We start from the raw sequence: 27,129 nt of genomic DNA, 5'->3' as shown, positions 1-27,129 counted from the left end.
GGAAATTTTGCCATTTGCAACGACATGGATGGGCTTGGAGGGCATTATGCTAAGTGAAACAAGTCAGACAGAAAACACAAATAGTTTATGATATCACTTGTATGTGTAATCTAAGAAATACAACAAACTAGTAAATATAACAACAAAAAAAGCAGACTCAGAGATACAGAGAACTAGTGGTTACCAGTAGGGAGAGGGAAGTGGGGAGGGCAATATAAGGGTAGGGGAGTAAGAGTTACAAACAATTAGGTATAAAATAAGCTACAAGGATATATTATACAACACAGGGAATACAGCCAATATTTCATAACTATAAATGGGGTATAACCTTTAAAAATTGTGAATCACTATATTGTATACCTGTAACTCATAAAATATTGTACAGCAACTCTACTTCAAATAAAAAAAAAAAATCTCAAAGGCATTATAATGAGTGAAAGAAAAGAAAGAACTGTAAATAGAATTAAGTGATTGGCATTCAATCAAAAATTACTTCATTTTGATAATCTATATATTCCTGAAAAGTCATCAATTTGGCCTTTAGCATCACAAATTATACACAATCTAATATGTTTGTTGTGGCAATATTGACTTATGGAAATATCTTTGTTTTTGGTATTTGTAAAGACTGGTTTCCCATAGTTTATATCAATACAAACTATAGGTTCAACTTTTAAAGCTTTTCAGAAGGAAATCAGTGTTTTAATAAGTAACACTGTATATCAGGAAATATCCTTATACTAGCATTTAAGAGGTGCCTGCCTACATCCAGAGTTTTAAAAAATCATTAGCGTGGGAGGTTTTTAAGATTTTACGTTCTACATGGAACCTCGCTGACATTAAATGATTGACACCCTTTTCTAAATCTACGGGATGCCTGATACTGACTTCTGTTTCAATTGTTAAAATGCATTAGTTTCTCAGAAGTCTTTGATAAATCTATCCAACTAATATCTTCAAGGATTTCTCCTTAAGCTCTATATACTTAGCATTCCCACACAGACCCACACAGTTTTTCCAAAGCAATTCTAAAACCCAGTATATCGGGCTTCCCTGGTGGCGCAGTGGTTAAGAATCCACCTGCCAATGCAGGGGACACGGGTTTGAGCCCTGGTCTGGGAAGATCCCGCATGCCACGGAGCAACTAAGCCCGTGCACCACAACTACTGAGCCCGTGTGCCACAACTACTGAAGCCCGTGCGCCTAGAGCCCATGTTCCGCAACAAGAGAAGCCACCACAATGAGAAGCCCGCGCACCGCAAGGAAGAGTAGCCCCCGCTCTCCGCAACTAGAGAAAGCCTGAGCGCAGCAACGAAGACCCAACGCAGCCAAAAATAAAATTAAAACCAGCATATCCTTACATAAATATCTAAGCACTTAATCTCTAGAGACACCACTTGGGCTGCTATTCCAGCTAATAAGATTAATAATTTTTTTTTTTTTTTAGTTTTATTTATTTGGGGCTGCATTGGGTCTTTGCTGCTGCACGCGGGCTTTCTCTAATTGCAGTGAGCGGGGGCTACTCTTTGTTGCGGTGCACGGGCTTCTAACTGCAGTGGCTTCTCTTGTTGCGGAGCACGGGCTCTAGGTGCATGGGCTTCAGTAGTTGTGGCACACAGGCTCAGTAGTTGAGGCGCACGGGCTTATTTGCTCCGCGGCATGTGGGATCTTCCCAGACCAGGGCTCGAACCCGTGTCCCCTGCATTGGCAGGCAGATTCTTAACCACTGTGCCACCAGGGAAGCCCAGATTAATAAATTTTGATGTATCAATACTTTAGGGAAAACTAACAATTTGTTCCTCAAGAGAGTTCTGTTGATTGCTTGGGATAAGAAAAATCCTCAACCAGTTTATTCACTATTCACATATTTTATTACTATTCTTGGCAACTAACTGTCATTTAAAAACCAAGAAATACCCTACATAATTTGCATTTTCCCATGTGTTGTTGTTGTTTTGCATACCCTTCTTTACCAACCCCTATTCCCACACAGTTCTACCTCCTCCCCCCAAAAGACAACCGTTTTCCTTTCTATGAATGAAGATCATGTTGCAGTTCCTTACTGTAATGACCTGCTTATCTATTCTTTACCTTTAAAACTGAGTAAGTCCTACAGGTATCATTAATCCAATAACTTGATTTTCATAAAGGACCTGAGGGGCTACCAGGTCTCAAACTGCCTTCTAAATCAAAGATTTAATGATGTTCTGCATTTTTAGATTAAATATACTTTATTAGGCACTAATTGTTTGAAAGTCTGGAACATATATATCATAAAACTAATTTGCTGTTTCACTAGAACATGAATCTGAATTAAGTCATCCCCTGGTTCTGCTGTGTACGCCGCATACATAGAAATACAGAGATAGATCTGTTCAATAAATTATGAGACGCACAAGACACACTAAAACTCTCACACTCTATGAATGTATTAACCACACAAGCACATGTGATTTCAATAAGCTGACAATGACAATGTTCTCCCAGGACTGCTTAATTTAGCATACCAGCTAATAAACTTTGGTTTGGGCACCACCTAATGGCAGAAAATATATTTTTTTAGAACCTACTTTGCTTTGCTTCCTGAGGCTTGCTAATTTTTGTAGTTCAGTTTATACTGATTTAGAAAATGTTTGCTCTTCATCAACCTATATAAATAGTTTTAAGTGTTCAGTTTTTTTAAAAAGATAAAGCCTTACCTTGGAATAATAAACTACTTTTCACACTGGGAAAATGTGCCAATTAAATGCTTTAAAAAATTGTATTCGATCCTTAAATATTTAAATTGAGCCTCATAATTAAGACATTTTCATTGAATCATCTTAATTAGGGGTTCCCAAACTTTTGAACCATACACATTTAATTTTTTTCAAGAGATGCCTGCCTGAACCTAGTGTTTGTTTCATGATTCAACAAAGAGGCAAAATATTTGGGATAATATAGAGCAGATAACTGATGTTTTAAGAAAAGGAATTTATTATTTACACCACTGAAATAGTCCCCCGTAAGAACAATACATACCATGTTTATTTGAAAGAATCAGATTCCTTTCAAATAGAAGAACTGTATAAAGCAATACTGTCAACACAAAACAGTGATCACATTACATATCTGCAGGCATAAGCATTGCAAATAAATTTTTTTTAAAATCTTATGGCTAGATATTTTCACTGCAACACAGTGTTTGCACTTAGAGAAGACAGAGCTGGAACAGAACAAAAACTTTTTGTTCATGCTTTTTAGGACTGAACCAGTGATACGTCCCATTTTAAAATGTACTGCCTTTAACTTCTTTTAGGACAATGGTTTTAGGCAGGAGTGCTTCTACTTGGCCACCACAAAGAAACACACTCTTGTTCCTTAGTTTCATTCCTCAATCTCATGTTTTCTATTTGTCACACTATGACATATCTGTATCAGAGCAGACGTTTTCCAGTTTTACTCAAAGAACACTGACACACATACACACCAAACTGAGACAGCTCAGAATTTAGAGATGTAAGTAGTGGAGTAATAAGAGAAATTGTGTTTATGACAAAGGAATAAGAAAAACTCTCGGTGGTTTTAAGCATACTAAACTAGGTTCCTTACTAAAAACTTTTCTTTTTTTGGTTTTAAAAACAGTAGTTTCAAGGTGGGTTTGGGCTTAGACAACAACACAGTGAGACAAAAACACAAGACATACTTATTTCCAAAGTCACAAAATGACATTGTTAAGCATACATTTTTGTCCACTTTTTGTGTGTGTGGGGGGAATAAAATTTAGTACTCTATGCTGGAGAAAATATTTTTCAAGAGTTACAGTATATTCATACAGGGGGAAAAAGGTTTTTTTGTTTTTTTTTTTTGGCGTATTGCTATGATCTTCAAAAAATATAAAATTAAATTTACAAAAAACTGGAAGACCAAGTATAAGCAGTCTGATATTTGCTGCAGTGTCCAGCACTATCATAATGATCTTTAGCATAAAAGCAAAAAGAAGTTCATGGATCTCAAGTATCTTCAATAACTGCCAGTATAGCTTGTAACTACTGTCCTTGCTTCTTTGAGAGATACCTGCAAGAAATAAAATAAGATGTCTAAGCTGTATCACACTAAATTTAAGTTAACAATCTAACTCTCCTACCCAAAGAAAGTAGTTTATTTTAATAACAAAACTTTTCAAGATAAGTAGTAACTGTTAATAATCGCTAACACGTGTTGTTTATGTGCCAAGCACTGTTCTAAGTACATGCATTAATTCATTTAGTCCACACAACAGTTCTATGAGTGTTCAGTGAGAACTTATTTCTATTTTACAGTCACAAAGAGGTTAAGCAATTTGCCCAAGTTCATACAGCAAGAAAGTGGCAGAGTTCAGATCGAAAACAAGGCTCTGGAGGCTACATGCTATCACTCCACACTGCCTTACTTCCAAATGTGAAAGCAATATATTAACTAGTATTATAATTTCCCCCCAAAACTCAAAGTCCATTTGAAGATCTTCTTGCATAAAGGTAGTGAGCCAAAGCTGCTAAAGAACTGATCAAGAGTGTAAAGATGCAAAGATGTTAATTCACCAAGCAAATTTTTCTTCATATTATTTTATAGGAGTCTACCAATAAATTAAAATTTTTACATCTCTATTTCTCACATTTATGAATTACTATACTCAGAGCTATGAGGGTGGTGAAAGAGTTCTTAAAATCAGGAGACCTGGACAAGTTTTGATGGTAAAACTTGCTCACACTGTGGCATTTACTATCTCTATGACTTAGTTACACCATCTACAGGAAATGTGGATAAAAATGCCAGCCTTACCCTCCTAATAGGATTATGAGACTCTAATAAGAAGTATATAAATAAGTATTATGTAGGTATATAAGTACATAAGTATATGAGTGATCTGAAAAGCCAAAAGTGTAATTTGAAAAGCCAAAGTGTTATATTACATGAAGTTTCTTTTGTTGCTGTATTGGTGAAATCAGCTCTTCAAAGATCTACTTCCAAAAAAGTACTTGCAGTACCTAATAATCCTGTTCACTTCTCCAGAGGTTTTTCCTGCCTCAAAATCTTGACGTTTATATGCGGTCCATATGTAGATTTGTACTTATGTTTGTGCTCAGAAAAAAGACTAGAAGACTAGACACCAAGCTGGTAACAGTGGTTATCTGTCATAATCACAATTGTTTCCCTAAAGGAATAAATTTTCTAATTTTTCTGATACACAGAGGTTACTTGTAATTTTTAACAGAAAACTTTTTAGTATATTTTATTTTATCCTGACATTATTGTACAGTATGAGAACAGATTCATAAAAGAGTGACCCATTTAATGTCACAACATAATTAACAGGTAGCATCACAAACATGTACTAATCTCTCAAATCCTCTCTACTAGAGAAGTATTAAAGATCTTAAGAGATGTGGGTTTATGGACAAGTTAGAGGTTAAGAGAAAGGGAAAAATCTTCCAGGGGAGATGTCACTGGATTAGAAAATAGCTTTAGAATTCACCCATTTTAAACAAAAAATAAGAGTTATGTGTATACCAGAGCTGCCAGACAATTTTTTCTTTCATTAATGTAAAGAAGAAATGAATAAGCAATTAGCACTTACCTTTCCCAATATTTGTGATTTAGGTCCAAAAAGTCATCTAACTTTGCTATTTCCTTGAGGTACTGGGTTAATTTTAAAAGTTCTTTGTCTTTATCTCGATTTAGGTGTGCTTTCATAAAAGGTCTTATCTATTAGAAAACAAACATTATCCAACACTTCACATTGTAGTAAGAAAACTAGTACAAATCTACACTATTCTATCACTTAAATTACAGTTGAGATTAAAATATTACCAAGGCTGTCAATACTAAGAATTACTTTTACATTATCTCACTGACAGTCATGGTATGTTTATAGTAGAAGTTCTTCCACTTAACTTACCTTCTGTTATCTTTTCAGTCTGAACCTCACAACACCAGCTATCTTATAGCACTTGAACCTTATGTGGCTCCTCTACTTTGCAAAACTGCTTAGACTTTTCCCCCTTCTATCAATCGAGTTGCTTCTTACTAATTAAATAATCTCATTCACGTCACTTCATTCATAAAAAGGTACCCAATACAAGCTTGATCTACAGGGGAGTGAGATAAATTTTAACACTGATGATTTTCACATCAGTATTTTCTATGAAATTTTTATATAGCTAAAATATTACACATTTGTATAACCTATTTTCACTCATATTTTATCATAAGCATTTTTATCAGTAAAGTCTCCATTAAAATATTTTTAATTATATGAGTTTTCCCATAAAAATCAGCCATATTTTCTAAATTTTTAAGTTCAATATATTTTATGATAAAAAGTATTCATTTCAAAAGCATAAAAGTCAGGATGGTGGACAGGGTTGAAGACTATAATTAGTAAGGGATTTTACATCTTGACTTGAATGGTAGTTACATATGTTCTTTGTAAAACAATTTGTTAAACTGCACATTTTATGCACTTTTCTTTATGTTACACTTCCAATAAAGAGTTCTACTTTTTTAAAGACACCAGCTCATCTATATAGCACTCAAGACAGCATTTCAAAAACTTTTAACTAATTTTAGATGAAATAATGTATCTGGGATTTGCTTCAAAATGTAGGTAAGGTATAGAGCAAACATCCATGAATTAACAAGTTGTTTAAACAGGATAATGCATACATGGGGGTTAGTTTATACAATTCAATGTAGTTCTTTTTATGTTTGAACTTTTCCATTATAAAAAAAATATCTTTTAAAAATCACACATACTCCTGTAAGGACTGAATAAATCATTTTAGTAAAGCATTAATATATCCTTATTGTGATTGGGAGAAAATGCAAACCGGTCAATTTTACATAGTGACATTTAAATACAGATGACATTTAATCATTGTCACCTGTTGAGAACAATGAGCCCATAGGAGTTGTTACCATATCTATCAAGAGTAGAGGTTTTAAATATTTTTTAATATACTTCTCTGTCATTGGAAAAACACACCACCAGCTTGAAACAGTAAGAAGAAAATTTTCCCATACGTTCCAGGTTATATTCACATCAGAACAGTTTAGGGCCAGGGACCTCCACAGCTGTTAGTCAGCTGGGCTCTGGCTGAAGGGCACCAATAAGAGCTTTCAGAGTCTGCACAGAAGCAAACTCTTGTAGGAGATCCTAATTCCAAACAGGCAGCGTGGGCAGTGCTGCTTCACAGCAGCAGCAGTGACTGCAGGAGATCAAGAAAATTCTCTGCAGGGACCTGCTTAAGCCCTACAGCTAGGCGTAAATAGGCATGATATCAGAATGTAGTGAAATGAGTTTCAGCATAATCCTGGGCAATACTGTAATGTTTTAAAGTACTCCCTCATTTAAAAAGACTGTAAAGGCAACATATTGACTTCTAAACTATTAATATACAATGTACCAAAGTGATTCCAAGTATAGAAGCAGGAAGGGATTGAGACTGAAAGAGAAAGTACAGAGTCAGTGGCTGGTAAATAAGATTTTCAACCCAAGGCCCTGCTAAGTTACTTTTACTTTCTAAACATTTGGTCTTAAGCACTATTAAGTAACAAACTAAAGTACCCCCAAGATTCTGGATCTAAAAGTTAAACTAGTTAAGTGGAAAAAATTCACCTAACTGACTTCAACTGTTTTAGTATAATCACTGTTCCATTCTTCAAGAATGATCTAAGTGATCACTAGAAGGGCAGGCAACATATATTACCACCGCTGCTCATATCAAAAAACATTTTTAGGAAATTAAGAATGTTTAGATTATCCGCATTCTCTTAAATCACCATTTCCTTATATAAATAATAAAAGTGAAGTTCAGAGTAACTACTGATTAATCCATGACCAAAAGTCAAGTTCCTTTAGCTCAGTACTATATTCATAATCGACAAAGCCTCCTATGTCATATATTTCAAACCTTAAGATTAGCAAGCTTATATTAGAAGTTAACTATTTTAAAAATAAGCAGTCTTTAAGATATCTGTGAAATCTCTGAGATTTCTACCAGAAACACTATGGAACTGTGATAACAAAACAGAATTTAGAATATTTCACAATTTCAAAACCACTTCTATGTCAATGTGGGCAGATCATTAATTACTACCTTCTTAAACGAGGCTTTCAAAAGGAGACATGCGAGAGATTACCTGTAGAATGCTTAAAAACACCTCTCTTGAATTAGAATTTTTGGAGGCAGAAACTTACGTATTTTTAGGAATTCCTTCAATGATTCTACTGAGTACTCTGCTAAAAAACAAACAAACAACTTGCTCTAAAGTAACATGAAGAACTAGAAGTTTATATCATCATCTCTCTGCATCCAGAGATGAGGAGGGCCCAAACGTTGGCTGGGAAAATAATGTTTCCTCTAAAAACACACATGAAACTAATATATATATATTTTTAAGTTAAAGCTCTTCTCAAAAATCATTCCCTGTCTCACTTATATGTAGAATCTAAAACAAAAACAAAAACAAAAACAAAACACATACATAAAGCCAAGCTCATACATACAGAGAACAGAAAGAACATACTGGTGGTTGCCAGAGATGGGTGGGTGGGAGAAATGGGTAAAGGGAGTTAAAAGGTACATACCTCCAGTTATAAAATAAATAAGTCATGGGGATGTAAGGTATAGCACAGCAACTATAGTTAACAATACCATACTGCATATTTGAAAGTTGCTAAAAGAGCAGATCTTAAACGTTCTCATCAGAAGAAAACATTCTGTAACTATGTATGGTGACAGATGTTAGTTAACTAGACTTATTGTGGTGATCATTTCACAATATAAACAAATATCAAATCATAAATTATGTTGTATACCTGAAACTAATATTATACCTCAGTTAAAAAAAATTTAATCATTCCTTAAATACCATGACTTTACCTCCTTTCCAGTACAGACACCATTAGTTTCATACAAAATTTGGCTTAGATCAATTGACTCTTTCCTCAAGACTGAAGAACGTACTTTTGTACCTTATACCTCATAAACTACACACAGGAAAAGCACTTCTCCTAAAGCCTCAAACAGAAATCATTTTTAAAGGACAGCATAACCACCAGTCTACCCCAAGTACTTTTCTTCCAAGTCAACAGCTTTTATATTTGTGGCAATTCACTACCTAGATTAATATTCAGTCCCTAAACTATCCTCATTGTACACTAAAGACCACATCAACAGTCTGTACGGAGAGCTTAAAAAATCTACCTTCTTCAAGTTTTTCTCTCTTGTCTTTTAAAGTCATCAAGAATTCAGCTGGTGGGGACTTCCCTGGTGGCAGAGTGGTTAAGAATCTACCTGCCAATGCAGGGGATACAGGTTCAAGCCCTGGTCCGGGAAGATCCCACATGCCGCAGAGCAACTAGGCCTGTGCGCCACAACTACTGAGCCTGTGCTCTTGAGCCTGCGAGCCACAACTACTGAGCCCACGTGCCACAACTACTGACACCCACGCACCTAGAGCCCGTGCTCTGCAACAAGAGAAGCCACCGCGATGAGAAGCCCGTGCACCGCAACAAAGAGTAGCCCCCGCTCACTGCAACTAGAGAAAGCCCGCGCTCAGCAACGAAGACCCAACGCAGCCAAAATAAGTAAATTAATTTTAAAAAAATAACAAAACATTAAAAAAAAGAATTCAGCTGGTGGAAAAGTTCAGGACTGAGATTAAAAGTATCTTAGTGTCAGGATTTACACTTCAAATGGAGACTCCATTTGCATTGTACCATAATACAGAGCTATCTTTTCCATTTTCATATTGTATTTACACATAGGCAACCACAGGTACCAGAAATTTTAAGTTTCAAATTTCTCTCTTACCAATTTTACGCTGCTACCAGGGTTAAATATCACTATGATGCCTACATAAGATTGCATGTGAGTTAATGCTAAGATCATCACTGGCCTAGAAACCAAGTTACTTGGGTTCTAACTCAAATTCTATCATTAACCAGTTACATACATGACCTTGGGCAAGTCATGAACCTTCTGATCCTCAGATTGTTTCTATAAAAGATGACTGAGGTTCCTTCTAGCTCCAGCATTTCATAATTCTAAGCTCTCTACTTAGACTATATGAATTTTCAAAAACCTTTTATTAGTTTCAGTTTAAAAAGGAAAAATACCCTTATTGCCAGCTTTCCAGCTAACTAGAACATCAGAAATTCAAGATTTGTATCCCTAATAGCATGTCTGATGCTTTCACTTTTGATGCTAAAAGTCAATGTCAGTTAGCTCATGTTGCTCCACAGAGCTAACTGAAAATAAAACATCTGGATGGGGGCTTCCCTGGTAGCACAGTGGTTAAGAATTTGCCTGCCAATGCAGGGTACACGGGTTCGAGCCCTGGTCCGGGAATATCCCGCATGCCACGGAGCAACAAAGCCCATGCGCCACAACTACTAAGCCTGCGCTCTAGAGCCCACGAGCCACAACTACGGAGCCCACATGTCACAACTACTGAAAGCCTGTGCGCCTAGAGCCGGTGCTCCACAACAAGAGAAGCCCCCGCTTGCCACAACTAGAGAAAGCCCACACGCAGCAACAAACACCCAACACAGCCAAAAATAAATAAATAAAATAAATTTATGTAAAAAAAAAAAACATTAGAAAAACAAAACAAAACAAAACATCTGGATGAGTTGGTTAACTAAGGAGATACCAAGCAAAAAAAGAGAATGCTCAATTTTATATGAATTTTTCTAAACACTTAAGCTTTTCTTGCCAGGATAATACACTACTTCCAAAAATTTATAAAATTCAATAGTGCTAACGTTCTACTACATAATCCAGCATATGTGAGAACAGCAAGTAAAATTATGTCTTACCTTTAGTCCATTCTGTGGGTTCATTAGAAAATTTCTTCCTATGTCATCAAACATGATGGTGTTTTTTTTGCTGTAAAACTCCGAAAACTTTCCCCATATAACACCAAGAGGCTTTACCTTAGAATAAAAGTTTAGATTTAACTCAAATTTCATCAATTGTTCATCCTTTCTTAAAAGCAGAAATACTGCAAAATGCCCTGCAGAACTATGCCAGAGCGTTCCTTTACCATGAGACAGTGATGGCTGGCTGTGTGAACAGAACAGAACCAAGATGCAACACACTGTAAGGGACAATATATCTCTCAATGTCAACTTCTGAAAGGTCTGTTCATGTCTAATGGAACTAAGCCCATTATAAGACTTCCTATAATTTCAATATGAAGATTTGGGATCAAAAAAAGTATTTAATTTTAAAAAAATCTAGTATTTGTTTAGATGTCTGCTGAGCATTCACATGTCCCCTCAGGGCTTGAGGTTTCACATGGGGTCTGTTTTCAAAACTAGAAAACCTTAATGACAATGTACCTCGTTCTTTTATTACAATATTTATATATTTTGTAAAGGAAAAATGGACTTTCTCCTTAGTTCAGTGGTATAGGTGCACAATTTCTAGGGCATCTGATTATTTAACTTCAAAACACTGTAATTTGTAAATTCTTGCTTTTATTTCTGAATTCTTAAAATGAGCCTTCAAAAAGGTAATTCCTCAGTTATTCATATCTATTGATACCTGCATAAATTCTCTGTAAGATCACACAAGAAATAATAGTGATTGCTTGAAGGAAGGAAAGTTAAGTGGCTGGAGGGTCCAGGAGGGAGGAATACTTTTCACTATACACTTTATTTGTGAATCATGTGAATATATTTTACACACTCACAAAAATATTTTAAATACATTAACTTTTAGAAGAAAAAGTACTTTTTGCTGAAGGCAGTAGTCTCATTGATGGTAATGTGAGATTATATGATGATAATAATTATATGAGATTAAATGGTAGTAAATAAATGGTGACAAGGGTTGTCATTAATTTTAAAATGTTTTTTCTCCTCTATAATTTCTTTTAATATGGAGAAAACCTTTTTTTTTCCTTAGTGTCCTCATTACTGCAAAAAATGTTATTCAAATATTTTAATTTCACTAAAATTTTATTTGCTGTATTTGTCTGCACTATTTGTTTACTACTGAAACAAACCCCCCAAATACTTGAAGCCAAATATATAGAAACTGACACAATAAACCAGATTCTTGGTTTTCTTAGCCAACATAAAGCCTCAAAAAATATAAGAGCTTTATGACACCCAGGGTTAGAAATCCTACATCTTCTTAAATAGTGCTGTCATTTTGCAATTAGGTCAAGCACCATATGTTCTCCAAAACATGAGCTACCTTGTTTTCAATTAGAGAAGTAATATTGCTGACTGTAGAAAAAAATCTGAAAACACAAAAAAGCACAAAGGAAAATATTTAATTACCTATAATCCAGTTAGTACCAAAGAATGCAACTAGATATTCTGATATATTTCTCCAGTCTTTCTGATAAACAGCAGCAACCTCAAAGAGTTCACAGATCTTTTGTTAAGCTAAGGGAACCCCTGAACCAAACAACGGTTAAAAACTATTTTCTAACAGTTTGCAAATACTGCTAAAATACTTCTTTCACTTTAATAATGTATCATGAAAAATTTCTGAAGTACTAAATACTGCATCAAATAATTAGCTGCATTCCATTAAATGGACGAACAAAAATGTGTACAACCAACTCCCTACTGCTGTAGGGATTTGTTATTGAGGATTTCTTTTTATTCCTTTAATTTTTCATTATTATAAACACTCCTGTTTAACACTTCCCAAACTTCTTTTTACTGTTTAGACTTTGTACATGTACCACTTTAGTAGGTAATAAATTATATTTTTCCTTGATGTACGCAGTATTTCCTTTATTGAAAACTCCACACACACATAAACAATTCTATTTATGACTTTTATGACTCTGACAATTTTAATACTGTCTCCCCTAAGCATTCCTAGTTTGCTAAGTTCTCCCCAATTCCTATTAGTCTGTGTTTCCAAAAGGTATGGACCATGTCTCCTCATCTCTATTCCCAACAGTGCCCATTACAGGGCCTTGCAGATCGTAGAAGTTCATAATATGACTAGTTACTTGACAAGTAAACAAAGTGAAGAACCTTAATCTTTTTAGCCCAACTCTTTCCTGATGGTTCTTATTGCTTTCTCTAGGGCTTCACGTACATCACCCCAAAGTACATGCATCATGATATATCTGCTTGTATTTATCAGTTTCATAGAGGGCAGGGCAAGTGTGTCCTGGTCTGTTTCTAGTATCTTCCTTGACAACATTCAGTATTTTTTCACACCTACTCTGTCTTTAGCAACACTGTGCTGTTATCATCACAGGACAATTAACCATGACCTTTCTTGACAGTCCTTCCTCAAGATCCTTAACTTTGTCACTAAAATTCAAATCTGTTAACCTGAAATACATCTTCCTATGTCAAAACTCAACTGATATTTTATTATCCACTCAGATGTATTTCTAAACTCTGTGTAGTTTATTCCATCAATATAAATATAAAAGTACACCAGAAAACAAGCAAGTCTTTCAATAAAAAGTAAAATGACTTCTTACATCTATTAATCCTCTCCTTGGAGTATGCACTGTTATCATAGCAGCACTGTCCAACATGAAGGTAATCTTGTAATTTGCATTTGTACTCACTCCCAGCTCCTATAAATACAAATATTCATGTGGTTAAAATACAATAATGTGGAAAATTCCAGGCTTTATGAAAAGTCCAGCTATAATTTCCCATAATGCCAACTTTCTACCCCCCTGGCTACCACACCTTGCTCAACAACTAGCAAGCATTTTAGTTTCACGAAGTGAAATCGATAAATGGTAGTCCAAAGAACCCTAGTCTATTTAGCTCCAAAATGAGGGGCCCTTTTCAATGTACTACCAGAAACAGGTTACTTCCCAATTTAATATTTTAGAAGAGCATCACTCCTTTAAGTATCACACACCAGAGAAAAGAAGGAAAAGAAAGTATTAGCGTAAAATGGGAGAAAGAGGAGAGGAAGCTTTGCTGTACTTTTTCTTGAAAAAGACATAGGTAATCAATGCAAACCACCATTAAGCAGACTTTAAACACACCTCTAACTCCTGATACTGGCATTTGTTTTGCTACTAAATGCCCTCCAATGACAATGAAATTAATTCAATTCGGAACTTTCTAAAAAGACAAATGCAGTTTCAAAACGTTCTTAAATGGATTGTTTTCTAACACTTACTTTCATTTTAGCTTCAATCCACTTCATATTTGTTGCAGCTAAAACATGAGGAATGATAACACAATATGTATGAAAAGCTTGAATTTCATTTAAAAAATCTTTCTTCTGTATAAATCAGTTAAGTTTTCTAAGCAAGACTAAAAGTTCAAATACATCACAAATAATCCCTAGCATATTTATGGTAATTTCCTTTTAACTATTTATAAAAATAAACTTATTTTAGTATGTCTTCAAGACAATAACATTGAAACAACTTTTATCTAAAAGATAAGGTAACCAATGCTCAAAAGAACTCTGAACCTAGGAAATTCATAAATCAAGACCTAACCACCCTTTTAAAAACAGCCCTAATACTGTTTTCTATTAGTTCTAAACTTGAATTTAGGGTGCCTGGATCTCCATTTTCTTCTGCGTTCCTACTGCCAGGCAACACATATGTCAATATAAGTCAATATATGTCAATATAAGCAGATTAATGTTATGTGTCAAAAGTTTATGCTGAAGACTGCTAGGCTGAAGACTGTCGAAAAGTGCTAATGCTAATGAAAATTAGCATTTTGCCAGGCTCAGCAAACTTAGTGCTCACTGAGTCCAGCAGCTTTTAACAAGAAGTCTGAGGCAACTAAATTCACAAACCCTATCTATGTCACGTGCCTGCTCATTGTCAGACACCAACCACTTCTGAGATCACTGATAAAAATTCAAACTTCAGTTTTATGTGCCCTACTCATCTCAAGTTATTGGACTAAACTATACAGGTATTACAAAGTAAAATGTTTAAAAATGGAAAAAGGAGTTCAATTATTTAAAGTGTGTATATGAGTGTGTGTATATTATTTAAGGGCAAAGAGGTAGCTGAGTCCTCAAAATAAAAATCTTTAGCACACATACAAGAACCAAAATCACCTTACATGCAAAACTGGTCAGTTGAACTAAAATTTTAGAGAGTGATGTATCTACAATGACAACAATCAGGCGATAGGGAAAAACAATTTTTTTAATTCAGAATATACTTTGGGACTATAATCCCCAGATGAAAAACAGAAAGATTTACAGCTAATAAAAAGAGTTTCTAATTATTAAGAAACTATTACATGTCAGACATGTTACTAGTTGCTATACTAATATTTTATTCTTACAACTACCCTGTAATATAGATTTATTTATCTTCATTTCTCAGAAGAGGAAGCTAAGGCTCAGAGCAATTAACTGACCTGTCTAGTGTCACAAAGTAAGGTCAGAGCCAGGATTAAAACCCTAGTCTATTTAGCTCCAAAATGAGGTGCCCTTTTCAACGTACTACCATGAAATTTATTTTAAAAAAAAAATTTATTTTAAACATGATTGTAAAAAGTTCTCAAAGTCCCTAAGTCTACTCTAACATTTAGAGGATAAACTTTTTTCTCAAATGTCATCTCAGATGTCAGAGTTGCTGAACAAAAAACTGCTTCCCAGAAAGCTTTCTTCTCTGTATCTTAAAAACCAGAAAATTATGTATTTAACTACGTATTGAATTGTAATGGCTATGCACTCATAGTAACACTAAACTATTGAGATACTCTGATTATAAAAGAAAATACAAAGGAAATTTACAAACTGCAGAATAACTATGTGGCCTCTCATCAAAAACCTAGTACGATTACCATCTTTAGGGATTTTATTTAATTCACAATTAGGATAGCTCTTTTCTGCTTATGACATTGCCAAGAGGTAACTTTAAATGTCTGTGGGAAGGTGAGATGTAAATCAATACACTCCCCTTCCCTTTTCAGAAAGTCGTGCCACAAAAAGATTGTCACCTGAACTAAACAGTGTGCTCAGTAATGTAGTAAATTTACTTTTTGGAGCAAACTCACTGTTACCACAGACCTGTAAGTTCCTGGAATGGCAGACCACAAGCTGAGTAACATTGCTTTAGCCCATTTATTAATTTTCCTTGAGTAAATTCATATTGCCTTTATTTCTGAACTACATCACTGTAAAATTTTTTTTAATACTTATCTCTCTCCAAGTGTTTTGAGACTAGAGTGACGAAGAAAGGAGAAAGCAACAATATACTAAAGCATCAAAGATTCTATAGCAAAGATCAGAAAGAAAAGATCCTAATCAAGGTGGGGTCTTGTGAAAATAAGGCCATTTTTTTTTCACACCATAATCTACTCTCTTCCTATATTTAATTATTTCAGTGGTATTTGGCAAATACACATAAGTTTATATTGTGATGCAAGAAAGTCAAACATGCTTCAGCAGAAATTTGCAAAATATAAAATTTAAGTCACATTTTATAAAGCAGAGTAATATAAGGAACAACCTTATTTTCATGGAAATCTAAACAAGAAATATAGCTTACACCAAATAACAATGTCATAATCCTCATATGCAGATGTTAGGAATTCATGAAGATATGGCCGCATTAATTCTACCCCAGTCTCTGCACAAGACCTATGGTCTAAAAGAAAATCAGTTAGAGATGATGATTAGTTTATTATCATGGACAAGTACCTAATATCAATTAAACTTCTGAAATGTAATATAAACACTCAAATACAAACTACTTCAGACTAACTTACATCAGCTGACAAAGGGATGTCTTCAAAGCACACAATACAATATTCTTGCAATCCAATTTTAATTGATCAATTCTGTTCAATTTGCAAAGACTGATACCCAGAATTCAGGTTTATATAATAAACAGTAAATTTTTTTCTCATCTAATCTCTAAAACGTAGATGTTATTTTAGGATATGAAAAACTAGGGCCACATATACTCACTTTTTAGCCATTTACCTACCAAATATAATCATATTTCACCAAAATAACAGGTTTGATTAACTTAATAATCAAATTTTTAAAAAAATTTACGCTAACTTATGACATGTACTTAAAGTTAAGGATTAGAGGTAAATAAATTCATTCTAATATCAGGAGTTAACTAATCATTTCTGGCAATATTAGAGGATGAAAGAACAAATTTCTTTTTTTGTTGACATGAAATTTTAAATTCAAGAATCTGCCTTGAACATAATTAAATAGAACACCAGGAATAAAATATCAAAAATGATTTTTAAATAATCATAAAATGTTAAGTGTTAATCAATAGGGAATCACTTGATTAAATTATCACACATCCATAAACTAGAAAAGCGCCTGACCAAAAAATACATATATTTAACTCACAATGAATGTTAAATGACTGTGATGTTCAATATATCATTAAGTAAGCATAAAAAGGACATACATACAAACACCCTGGAAGATGCACATAAAAATATGAGTAGTCATCTTTGGATCTTGGGATTACAGATGACTTCTTTTTTCCCTTACAATAAAATGATTTACTTTTAAAATAAAAAGAAAAGCTTTCAAATATTTCATATTGCAAGGGAAAAACAAAGAAATAAAAGGGGAAAATGCCATTGTGGATAACAGAAGATGGAGCACAGTTTTAGCTGACTTACCAAATAATGTATAATCAACATCTAGTACCAAAAGTTTTTTCCCTTCCCTGGGAGGATTCAAAATTTCCACTTTGTACTCTTTTACTCTGCGGGAAATTTTCAGTAGGTTTTCCTCCCTAACGAAAAATAAAATCAGATGAAATATTCACTTTTTCTCAAATTACAACCAATTTCCTTTGATGATGAAAAGCACTCACCTATTTTCTACTTCAACTACTTCATCTTCAATATCAAAGTCGTTAATAACATCATCATTGTCAGGAGGTGGACCTAAGACATCTTCCTATTAAGATGAAAAATAGTTTTGTTTGACCATATTATCATTAACATAACAAATACATTCATAGCATAAAAAACAAATAAGAGGTACAATTTGAGTCCAAGAGTCTTGCAAGCACACACTATAGGAAAACGTCCACATTTTATATTTTGTTATATATGTTCACTGGGCAGATTTACCATGTTAAATTTGACCATTAGCACTACTACTACACTTACAGCTAGCTATACACTAACAAATTTCCCAGTATTTGCTTTCTGCTGAGTTAATAACACATTCATTGTGCAGCTTTTACTTTTCATTGACTGCTAAACTGACAATTTTACCACAATTAAAACTATGATACAACAGTGTGATATAAACCATAATATCTTCAAAGGGACAAATGGTAACAAAAGTAAACATTTACCAAGCTCTCCTCACGAGTTCCCATCATCATGATTTTAGTATTTGGTTTCAGTTTGAGAGCTCCAAGCTTAACATCATTTTCTGCAGGTTTGCCTACAATACAAGCAAATGACTGTTTTCTCACTAAAGTTCAGGTGCTGGTTTCACTATCCCATTACACAAAACCCTAACATTAAAAGGTTTGGTACAGATTCCACAGCGAGTTTTTTTCCTTAAATTAACAAACTGTTACTGCTGAATTAGTAATTTCTAACACACTAAGAAGTTGTAATTAACACAAGGTTGGAATTTTTCCCCAACTCTTAGAGGAACACCTTTAATTCAACTAACTAAACAAAATAAATTCATGTTTTATTCTGTTGTTCGAGATGAAGATGACTGTTTTCCAGAAAGTCCTGAAAATTGAGTGCCTGAGATTACTGTACATTTACTGCTACTCAGAACTCACCGTTCAATGATAAGACAAACACCTTGAAAGTGCCTTTTAACTGAATGTGAACACTGCCTATAATTTTCAAAGCATTATTACTTTCGAAACAGAAAAGATAATTTGGGGAGAGTAAAAGGCCCAAGCTGTAATGAGAAGGCTGTGCTAGAAGACACATACTAGAAATTACACTGGGGACTTCCCTGGTGGTCCAGTGGTAAAGAATCCGCCTTACAATGCAGGGGACGCAGGTTCGATCCCTGGTCAGGGAACTAAGATCCCACATGCCGCGGGGCAACTAAGCCCGCGCGCCACAATGACTGAGCTCGTGTGCCTCAACTAGAGCCCGCATGCTACAAACTACAGAGACCATGCACTCTGGAGCCTGCGTGCCACAACTAAAGAAAACCCGTACACCAAAACTAGAAAGCCCACACGCCACAAAGAAAGATCCCGCATGCCTCAACGAAGATCCCGAGTGCCGCAATTAAGACCCGACCCCGACACAGCCAAAAAAAAAATTAAATAAATAATATATAAGTCTTAAAAAAAAAAAAAAAGAAAGAAATTACACTGTTTACCTGGGACTTCCGTGTCACAGGTTTAACAAGCAAACATCAACTGTCAGAGGAAATCAAAAGTAATCTTAATAGTGGTGGTATTTTCAGGTATCCTTAAATATTCTTACTTGTACCATCAAAAAAATTTTAGGGATATCCCTATCAAAGAAATCTCCAAGAGGAAAGACTTATTAAAGTGAACAGATAATAGCTATTATAAAGATTCATAAATATATCAATGCAATAAATTTGAAGAAGGGAGAAAATTACCTTTAACTTTGAGTCCAAGTAACTTCTGGCGTTCTGGTAGCACTCCCGTAAGGGTCTTGAGAAACTGTTTGAGATCTAGCACAGTATCATCTTCTGAAAGTGTGGTCACTGAATATTCCTGTCCACCCCATTTTACAATGATAGGAAGAGCCATCCTTGAAACATACGATGAGGCAGCTTTTGTTCAGAAAAAGATACCTAGAAAGAAAGGCATGTACAATTTAAAATAGATATATCAAAGATGTATGTAAACTTGTAACTTTAAGTTTTATAAACTGTGTCATTTGAGTCCTATTTTACAACTTGATGGTAGAGAAACAGGATTTTCTACTTACAGAAATGTTATCAGAATGCCAAAAGTTATCAGGAGTCAAAGTTAAAATTCTCCCACCCTCTCAATTTTTGGCTTAAAGTTACAACTTCCTAATATTCTATCAGATTCTCCCTGTTCAAGTGGAAAGCTGCAATAAATGAGCTAACTATTCCTCCCTCTCTGATAAGGTTTATGCTACTGGCAAGTTCCTCCATGATGGACCGTCCATGTTCATTTACCATTTGCAAGGTAGGACAGTGAGTTGTTAAGAGCATAAACTCTAGAGACAGATTACCTGGGTTCAGAGCTCAGCTCTCCCACTTATTAGCTATTTAACCTTGTAAAGCTAACTGACTCTTAGTGCCTAGGTTTCCTCATCTGTAAAATAGGGATGCTAATACTACCTACTTCTCAGGGTTCTTAAGAGGAATAAATTAATTTTTGTAAGTCACATACTACCTGGCACATAGTAAGCTCTAAACAAGTACGTACTAGTTACATAAATTGTTTTAAAAACTAGAACTGAAGTGTTCCAGGCACTGCGCTAAATAAATAGTAAATGGCCATTATTTGTTTCATATTTAATACACTGGACAGTTTTTACTCAATCTCCTTTAACAAGGTTGTTTGATAAGAACTGTCCCTCTTTTACAATTAAGGAAATAGGAGTTCAGAGAGGTTATGTAATCTGCTCATGGGCACACAGCTGATAACAGAACAAGTCTTCTGACTAAATCTCATGTTTCTTCCCTTACACAACAACTGTCTCTCTTGAATTGCATCTACAGGAGTTAAGGCACCAAAGATCAGTAAATACAAAACCTACAGGCACAGATATAAGTACACAAAGATTATATAGCAGCTGCCACTCATCAACAATAGCATGTAGGTCTCCTCCCCCCATAAAGCTTTCTACCAGTTTTCATAAGTTTGTTCCCCCAACAGGTCAGAGAACTAGATTTTCTAATCTCAAAGTAGTGGTATTTCCAAATGCTGTCATATATTTAATACAACATTTGACTTCACTCTTCAAGTATTACAACCAACTGCAAGAAAGAAGGCAAATTATAAATTTTAACAGGCAAACGTAATTTGGAAATTTAAGGTGTCTTCAACATGCCCATTAGAAAAGAGCACCGTAAATTCACTTCCATTTATTCTATGTTTACAACCTGTTCTACTAAAATTTTAAGAAGGTGTGTTACTTTAGGGCAGTGTATTCTATTTGGAGAGAACTTGCTCTAACAAACGTTTTAATCCTCAATAAAAAGCCAAATGGCCCTTTTGAGTCAAATTGAAATATCATTTAAATATTATTTTTCTGTGAGAAGTGGAAATAAAACTGAAAATTTACAAGAGCTAGGAATGCAAGTAGCACTAATACAGCATATTGTGTTGGGCAGAGCAGAACATGTGAAGTGAGATCACCTGAACTCTAGGTGAGCGTGGACAAGTCACTGCACCTCTAGACCAGTGTTCTCAAAGTGTGGTCCCCAGACCATCCAACAGCACTGACCCCGCTTGGTAACTTGTTGGGAATGTAACTGGGTCTGGTGAGAAGAGACCTAGCAAATTTGTGTTTTAACAATCTCTGTCTCCCCCTCCCCCATCTCTGAGGCATGCTAAAGTTTGAGAGCCAGTGCTCTAGGCTCTTCAGTTTTCTCAGCCTTAAAAAAAAAATGTGCCAGATGGCAGGGGCTCTATGTGCTTAGTAAAGCAGTATACAAACGTCATCACCCATGCCACAAGTGGGATCTCCAAGTTGACAATTGCTCTAAAGGACCAAGCACAACAAAACAAACACCATAAAAAATTTTACCGCATAAAGTCCTTAAAACTGTTTTTCAAAGTTACTGAACCTCATTCCTTCAATATTCAGATCATTAACAACAATGGAGCAATGCAATGCAAATGCATGAGTCATTTTATGTTTTCACATTTAGCCTTCTTTCTTACACAATTTTAATGTTTTGTATCACTGCAGACCCTATCAGATTTATAAACTGAAAAATGATTTTAGGGGTAAATGTGGCAATCAAACCCGAAAAAGTAAGCAAGGAGCACACCTTTATGGTGAAACTACAGTCAAGAACAGCTGTTTGGGTAAATTCTTCTACCTAACATACAGTGGTGACTTGCCTAGTCAAGGCAGGAATGTTTACTTGACAAGAATAGTGTTAATCGTTGCGATAACAGCCGTGACATCACTTTGTATACCATAAAAAGCAATACGAATGGTGGTGAAGATAGGAAAATGATAACATGCTCAACAACTTAATTGAATAATCTCATTTAATCTTCACAATCCTAAACTGACAACTACTGTCTTCATTATACAGACTAAAAAATTGAAAAAGAGGAAAAACAAATTGCCCGAGACCACACAACTAAAAAGTAGCAAAGGCAGTTAATTTGAAAGTAACAGCAGCAAAAGTTAACACCTTGGGAATTGAGGGGAGGGAGTTAAATTTAAACACGCCCAGTAAAGGGTAACTGTTGAAGTACCGTCAACTCCTCCTCGGGAGAGCAGGGCAGCAGCAACTGCGAGGGAGTGCAGAGAAGAGAGCTGTGGGAAGTGACTGGTATGAGACAGCACAGAAGGCAGGCAAAGACCCCAAAACCCGAGAGGGCCGGGATACGTTCAACAGGCAGGAGGGAGAGACGGACAAACCCCAGAAGAGGGAGGAATAAAGGTTTGGGGACGCAAAATACACTGAGGCGCCGGAAGCCCTCCACCTAGGCGACGAGGCTGGATGGGAGGGCGTCGGCCCCTGTGAAGAGCCGGCCGGGGCCGGAGGCCTGGGCCGCGAACCTGGGCAGCCGCGGGCGGGGCCCCCACGAGCAGCCACCAGCCCGCCCGCCCGGCCACAGTGGAGGCCGGGTCGCGAGGACAGCAAAGCTGCGTCCCCCAGCCCCACGGCGCGCCGGGGTGCCCCGCATCCCCTCACCTGGAGCGCGGCGGAACCGGCAGCAGTGAACGCAGGAACCGACCGCAGCGGAATCCAAGGCGACCGGAAGTGAGAGGCGGGGACCGGAACCGGCTAACGAACCGGAAGTTAGGGTTTGAAAGGGAAGCGCGCCGCAGAGCGCAAGGTCGCGTCCCTTGTTTCTCTTCGGGCAGTGATGTTACATAGTCGTTGCCAGGGAGTTCCTCACCGCGACGAGGGAACCAGGCCTTTCCGAGAATGTGACCGCTGTACGGATGCCTGCGAGTCCCGGATGGCTTCCGTCCCTCGCCCGTTCTGCGCATGCGTCCGCTGGCGGGCTTTGAGTTGGGCAGGACCTGCGGGGGTATGAAGTCTTTGGTATTGTTTAGCCAAACTCGGAGCTGGAGTCGGTGCGCTGGCTTCCCTAGGTGTGCTGAGATCTTCCTGGGACTCGGGCCTAAGACTTGTGTGGCTTTGTCATGTTCCGAATGAGGCCTGAAAGGTGATGTTTGAGGACTGAAAACTTGAGAACTCTACCTGGCACCAGGGGCCACCAACACTAGTAATTTCAGGAGTTCAGAATTCTACCCGTTTTACCCAATCGAAGAGGAAACAGGATCGTCAGGGAAGGGGCAAGCCCAAGTCTCAGAGAACCAAGGAAGCAAATCTCATGAGAGCTGCATCGAGATTACTGTAGTCTTGTATCGAATTAGTCTCCACCCGCCCATTCCCAGGTCCATTCCATCTTCCTGCAGAATGCTAAGAAAGCCAATTACAAACCCTGACAAAAGAATTCCAGGGTTTAATGGAAATTCGGAGCAGCCGCTGTGTGGTACAGCGAACTCCCAACGTGCATCACTTTATGATAGGCAAGAAAAAGAAGTTAATAATTGCCCACTAGATTGTTGTATGTGGCGGCAAACAAAACTTAGGTTTTGAAAAGGAAGGGAAAGGGAGAAAATAATATTGGCCCCAAGTATGCACTAGTCCTTGAATTACTTGTATTTTTCCTTCTACTTGACAGCAGTGTCACTGATCCATGTTTCCCTTTTGGCTGTCATGGAACGGAAGCAAAGAGCCAAGTTTTGTGTCTTAACAGTTTTTTAGTCAAGACACACAAACTATTTTACGTTTTCCTTCCCTCTTCTGGTAATTTTTATTGCGCTAGTAATGTATGAGTATCTGCTCATTTTTAAAAATGAAACATATTTTCAGTAACAAGTATTCCCGCTATCCTTCAAAAAATGGGAAACGGAAAACCCAAAGTTAAAAGAATTTGTACAAAAGTCACACATTAGCAGTCTAGCCAAAGAGATGGCCAAAAGACAAGGGACTGGACTCCAGAATGAATTTTCTTTCAACCCAATCTCTTTTTTGCTTTGTTCACGTGCCAAACAGCTTCTTGGCGACTTTATATTTTTGCTGTTGTGGTTAGAGAAACTTGTTTTTGTTAACATAACGGTGAACTAAAACATTTTTAAGCTTCACTAATTCTAAACAACAGGATACATAAGGAGGTTCCTTTTAATCATGGAATAGCCATTGTACAGAGTCTGATAAGTCTGGTATTACTAGAGTGTAAATAATTTAATAATTACAAATTATCTAGCCAAGTGTTGAACAGTAGTATTTCTCAGAGAATAATGGTAGCAGAGATTTACCAGATGATTTTAAGTTATGCCCAAATCTCAGTTCCTCCAAGTCCATGTATAGACTTGGTCCATTTACCAGATGATTTTAAGTTATCTTATGCCCATATCTCAGTTCCTCCAAGTCCATTTAAATTTAGCTAAACATTCATTAAATCAAAAATGATGTTAAGGGCTTCCCTGGTGGCGCAGTGGTTGAGAATCTGCCTGCTAATGCAGGGGACACGGGTTCTAGCGCTGGTCTGGGAAGATCCCACATGCCACGGAGCAACTGGGCCCGTGAGCCACAACTGCTGAGCCTGCGCGTCTGGAGCCTGTGCCCCGCAACGGGAGAGGCCGCAATAGTGAGAGGCCCGCGCACCACGATGAAGAGTGGCCCCCGCTTGCCGCAACTAGAGAAAGCCCTCACACGAAACAAAGACCCAATACAGCTAAATAAATAAATAAATAAATAAATAAATAAAGTAGCTATTAAGTAAAAAAAAAATAATAATAATAATGTTAAGAAAACACTTGGAGTGGATTGAAAGATAACATTGAATAAAAGAACTGGACTCGTGGTAACTAGGAATGTATATAAAGTGGACCTAAAAGGGGGCTCACAGCCACTCACAACTTCCAATAAGAAGAGAAAGATTAAATGTCTGCCTCCTGTTGCTCACTAGAGCCTTCTTCTAATGTGTGGAGGATGATATACTTGTGCCACACTCATACTTCTCTGCAGCAACTAAAGGTGCCTGGGAATTCCTGCATAGGGTTTTTTTTTTTTTTTAATATAGTATAATATATTATACTTTATAACAAAGTGAATCAGTTATACATATACATATGTTCCCATATCTCTTCCCTCTTGCGTCTCCCTCCCTCCCACCCTCCCTATCCCACCCCTCTAGGTGGTCACAAAGCACCGAGCTGATCTCCCTGTGCTGCATAGGGTTTTGATAGGTTGTCAGGTCTAAGTGATTAAAAGAAATGTGGAACAATTTCAAAAAATCAGATGGTAAACTGCTGATACCACTGTGCCCATGTTTGGAAGACAAAAGGACATTCCTGCACCCCAGACAGAAAGCTACCACCCCTCTGCATGTATCTCCATCTTCCCCTGACTTCTTTACTTCATTCCCTTTCTCAGGCCGTTTTCTTCCTCTCCTTCCAGTTGAAAAACAATCCTCTTTCTAATTTCTTTTTTTTTCATTTAGTGCACTACAGCACTTTGTTTCTCTCTTTTAATGTTTATACCCTTGTTTTTTCCCTGACTGCAATTAGTGAGCTGAAAATGGTTAGAATCTGCCCCATAGAACAGATTCTGCAGGCCCTTAACTCACCCTGGCAGGTGAACTACTGTCTTTCTCTATTCATCTTACTTTCCCAAACGACTACTTAAAACGTCAACTCTCTTCCAACCTCAGATCTTCCAGTTTACATCCTTGCTCTCAGCAGATGACATTGTCTCATATTTTGTTAAGAAAATAGAAAGTCTCAAAGAGGAATTGCCTGAACTTCAGGCCTCCAGATCTACAAACTAAGTTATATCTGCACTTGTCCTCACTTCTTTTGCTTGTTTCAATGCGGCAATTTTCTTCTACCTGAAGTCAACCCTTATATTTGTGCTCTGGCTCCTTCCCTCTCAGGAAACTTTATATAAATCCAGTATCCCTCTCTCTTGCTCTTGTATTTTTAACCTCTCTCTCTCTACAGGCTCATTTCCATCAATGATAAACATGCTACAGGATCTTGCCATCATAACTACTATCCTTTCTTTTCACAGTTGGGCATTTCAAAGCATTGTTTGCATTTGTCTAAACTTGACATAATCCGTAGTTGTGTATTTCAGACAATTTGTTTAGTGACAATCTTTTACTATACTGTAAGCTTTGTGAGGAAACAGACCATGTCTGCTCTATTCACCACTGTATCCTCAGAGCATAGCATGATGTTGGCTACAGCAGGTACTCAATACATATTTACAAATGGATGAATAATGAATAGAATGTCAAGTAATGAAAGATTATGTAATAATACATATTATACATATAATAACATATATCAGTGATTTATAATGATTATAATTTGTAATTGACTCAGGATGCACAGGAAAGTTCTGAAATACACACCAAATGTTAACAGTTCATGGCACCATAGGATGCACTCAGTAAGTATTTGTTAAATGAATGAAAGAAATTATCTCTCGATGGCATCATAAAGCAGGTGAGTTTCACCTTGTTTATATTTTTCTGTATTTGAATTTTTTACAATAATTTTGCATTCTTTTTCTCTTTTATTAAAAATAGTACAAGGGGGCTTCCTGGTGGTGCAGTGGTTAAGAATCCGCCTGCCAATGCAGGGGACATGGGTTTGAGCCCTCGTCCGGGAAGATCCCACATGCCGCGGAGCAACTAAACCTGTGCGCCACAACTACTGAGCCTGCACTCTAGAGCCCATGAGCCACAACTACTGAGCCCACGTGCCACGACTACTGAAGCCCACGCGCCTAGAGCCCGTGCTCCTCAACAAGAGAAGCCACCACAATGAGAAGCCCGCACACCACAACAAAGAGTAGCCCTCGCTCGCCGCAACTAGAGAAAGCCCGTGCACAGCAACAAAGACCCAACGCAGCCAAAAAATAATAATAATTAAAAAAAAAATAGTACAAGACTTCCCTGGTGATCCAGTGGTTAAGACTG

General features: G+C 36.7%; 1 protein-coding gene across 1 annotated transcript; it reads right to left on the bottom strand.

The window, feature by feature from the left end:
• Window positions 1-3,009: 3,009 nt before the first annotated feature.
• UBLCP1 (ubiquitin like domain containing CTD phosphatase 1) lies at window positions 3,010-22,971 on the bottom strand. The gene is made up of 11 exons (XM_061188387.1): window positions 22,818-22,971; window positions 19,557-19,754; window positions 18,301-18,392; window positions 17,809-17,894; window positions 17,612-17,727; window positions 16,504-16,602; window positions 14,154-14,191; window positions 13,492-13,590; window positions 10,844-10,960; window positions 5,597-5,724; window positions 3,010-4,056 (listed from the first exon to the last, which is right to left on the bottom strand). Exons 2-11 carry the CDS (start codon window positions 19,708-19,710, stop codon window positions 4,029-4,031), a joined length of 957 nt encoding a protein of 318 aa, XP_061044370.1. The 5' UTR covers window positions 19,711-19,754; window positions 22,818-22,971; the 3' UTR covers window positions 3,010-4,028.
• Between the last annotated feature and the right edge of the window lie 4,158 nt (window positions 22,972-27,129).

Source organism: Eubalaena glacialis, chromosome 4, assembly GCF_028564815.1.
Source record: "Eubalaena glacialis isolate mEubGla1 chromosome 4, mEubGla1.1.hap2.+ XY, whole genome shotgun sequence".
NCBI lineage: Eukaryota > Metazoa > Chordata > Mammalia > Artiodactyla > Balaenidae > Eubalaena > Eubalaena glacialis.
Note: the sequence above shows the minus strand (reverse complement) of the source record. Positions and strands in the feature narration are given on the sequence as shown.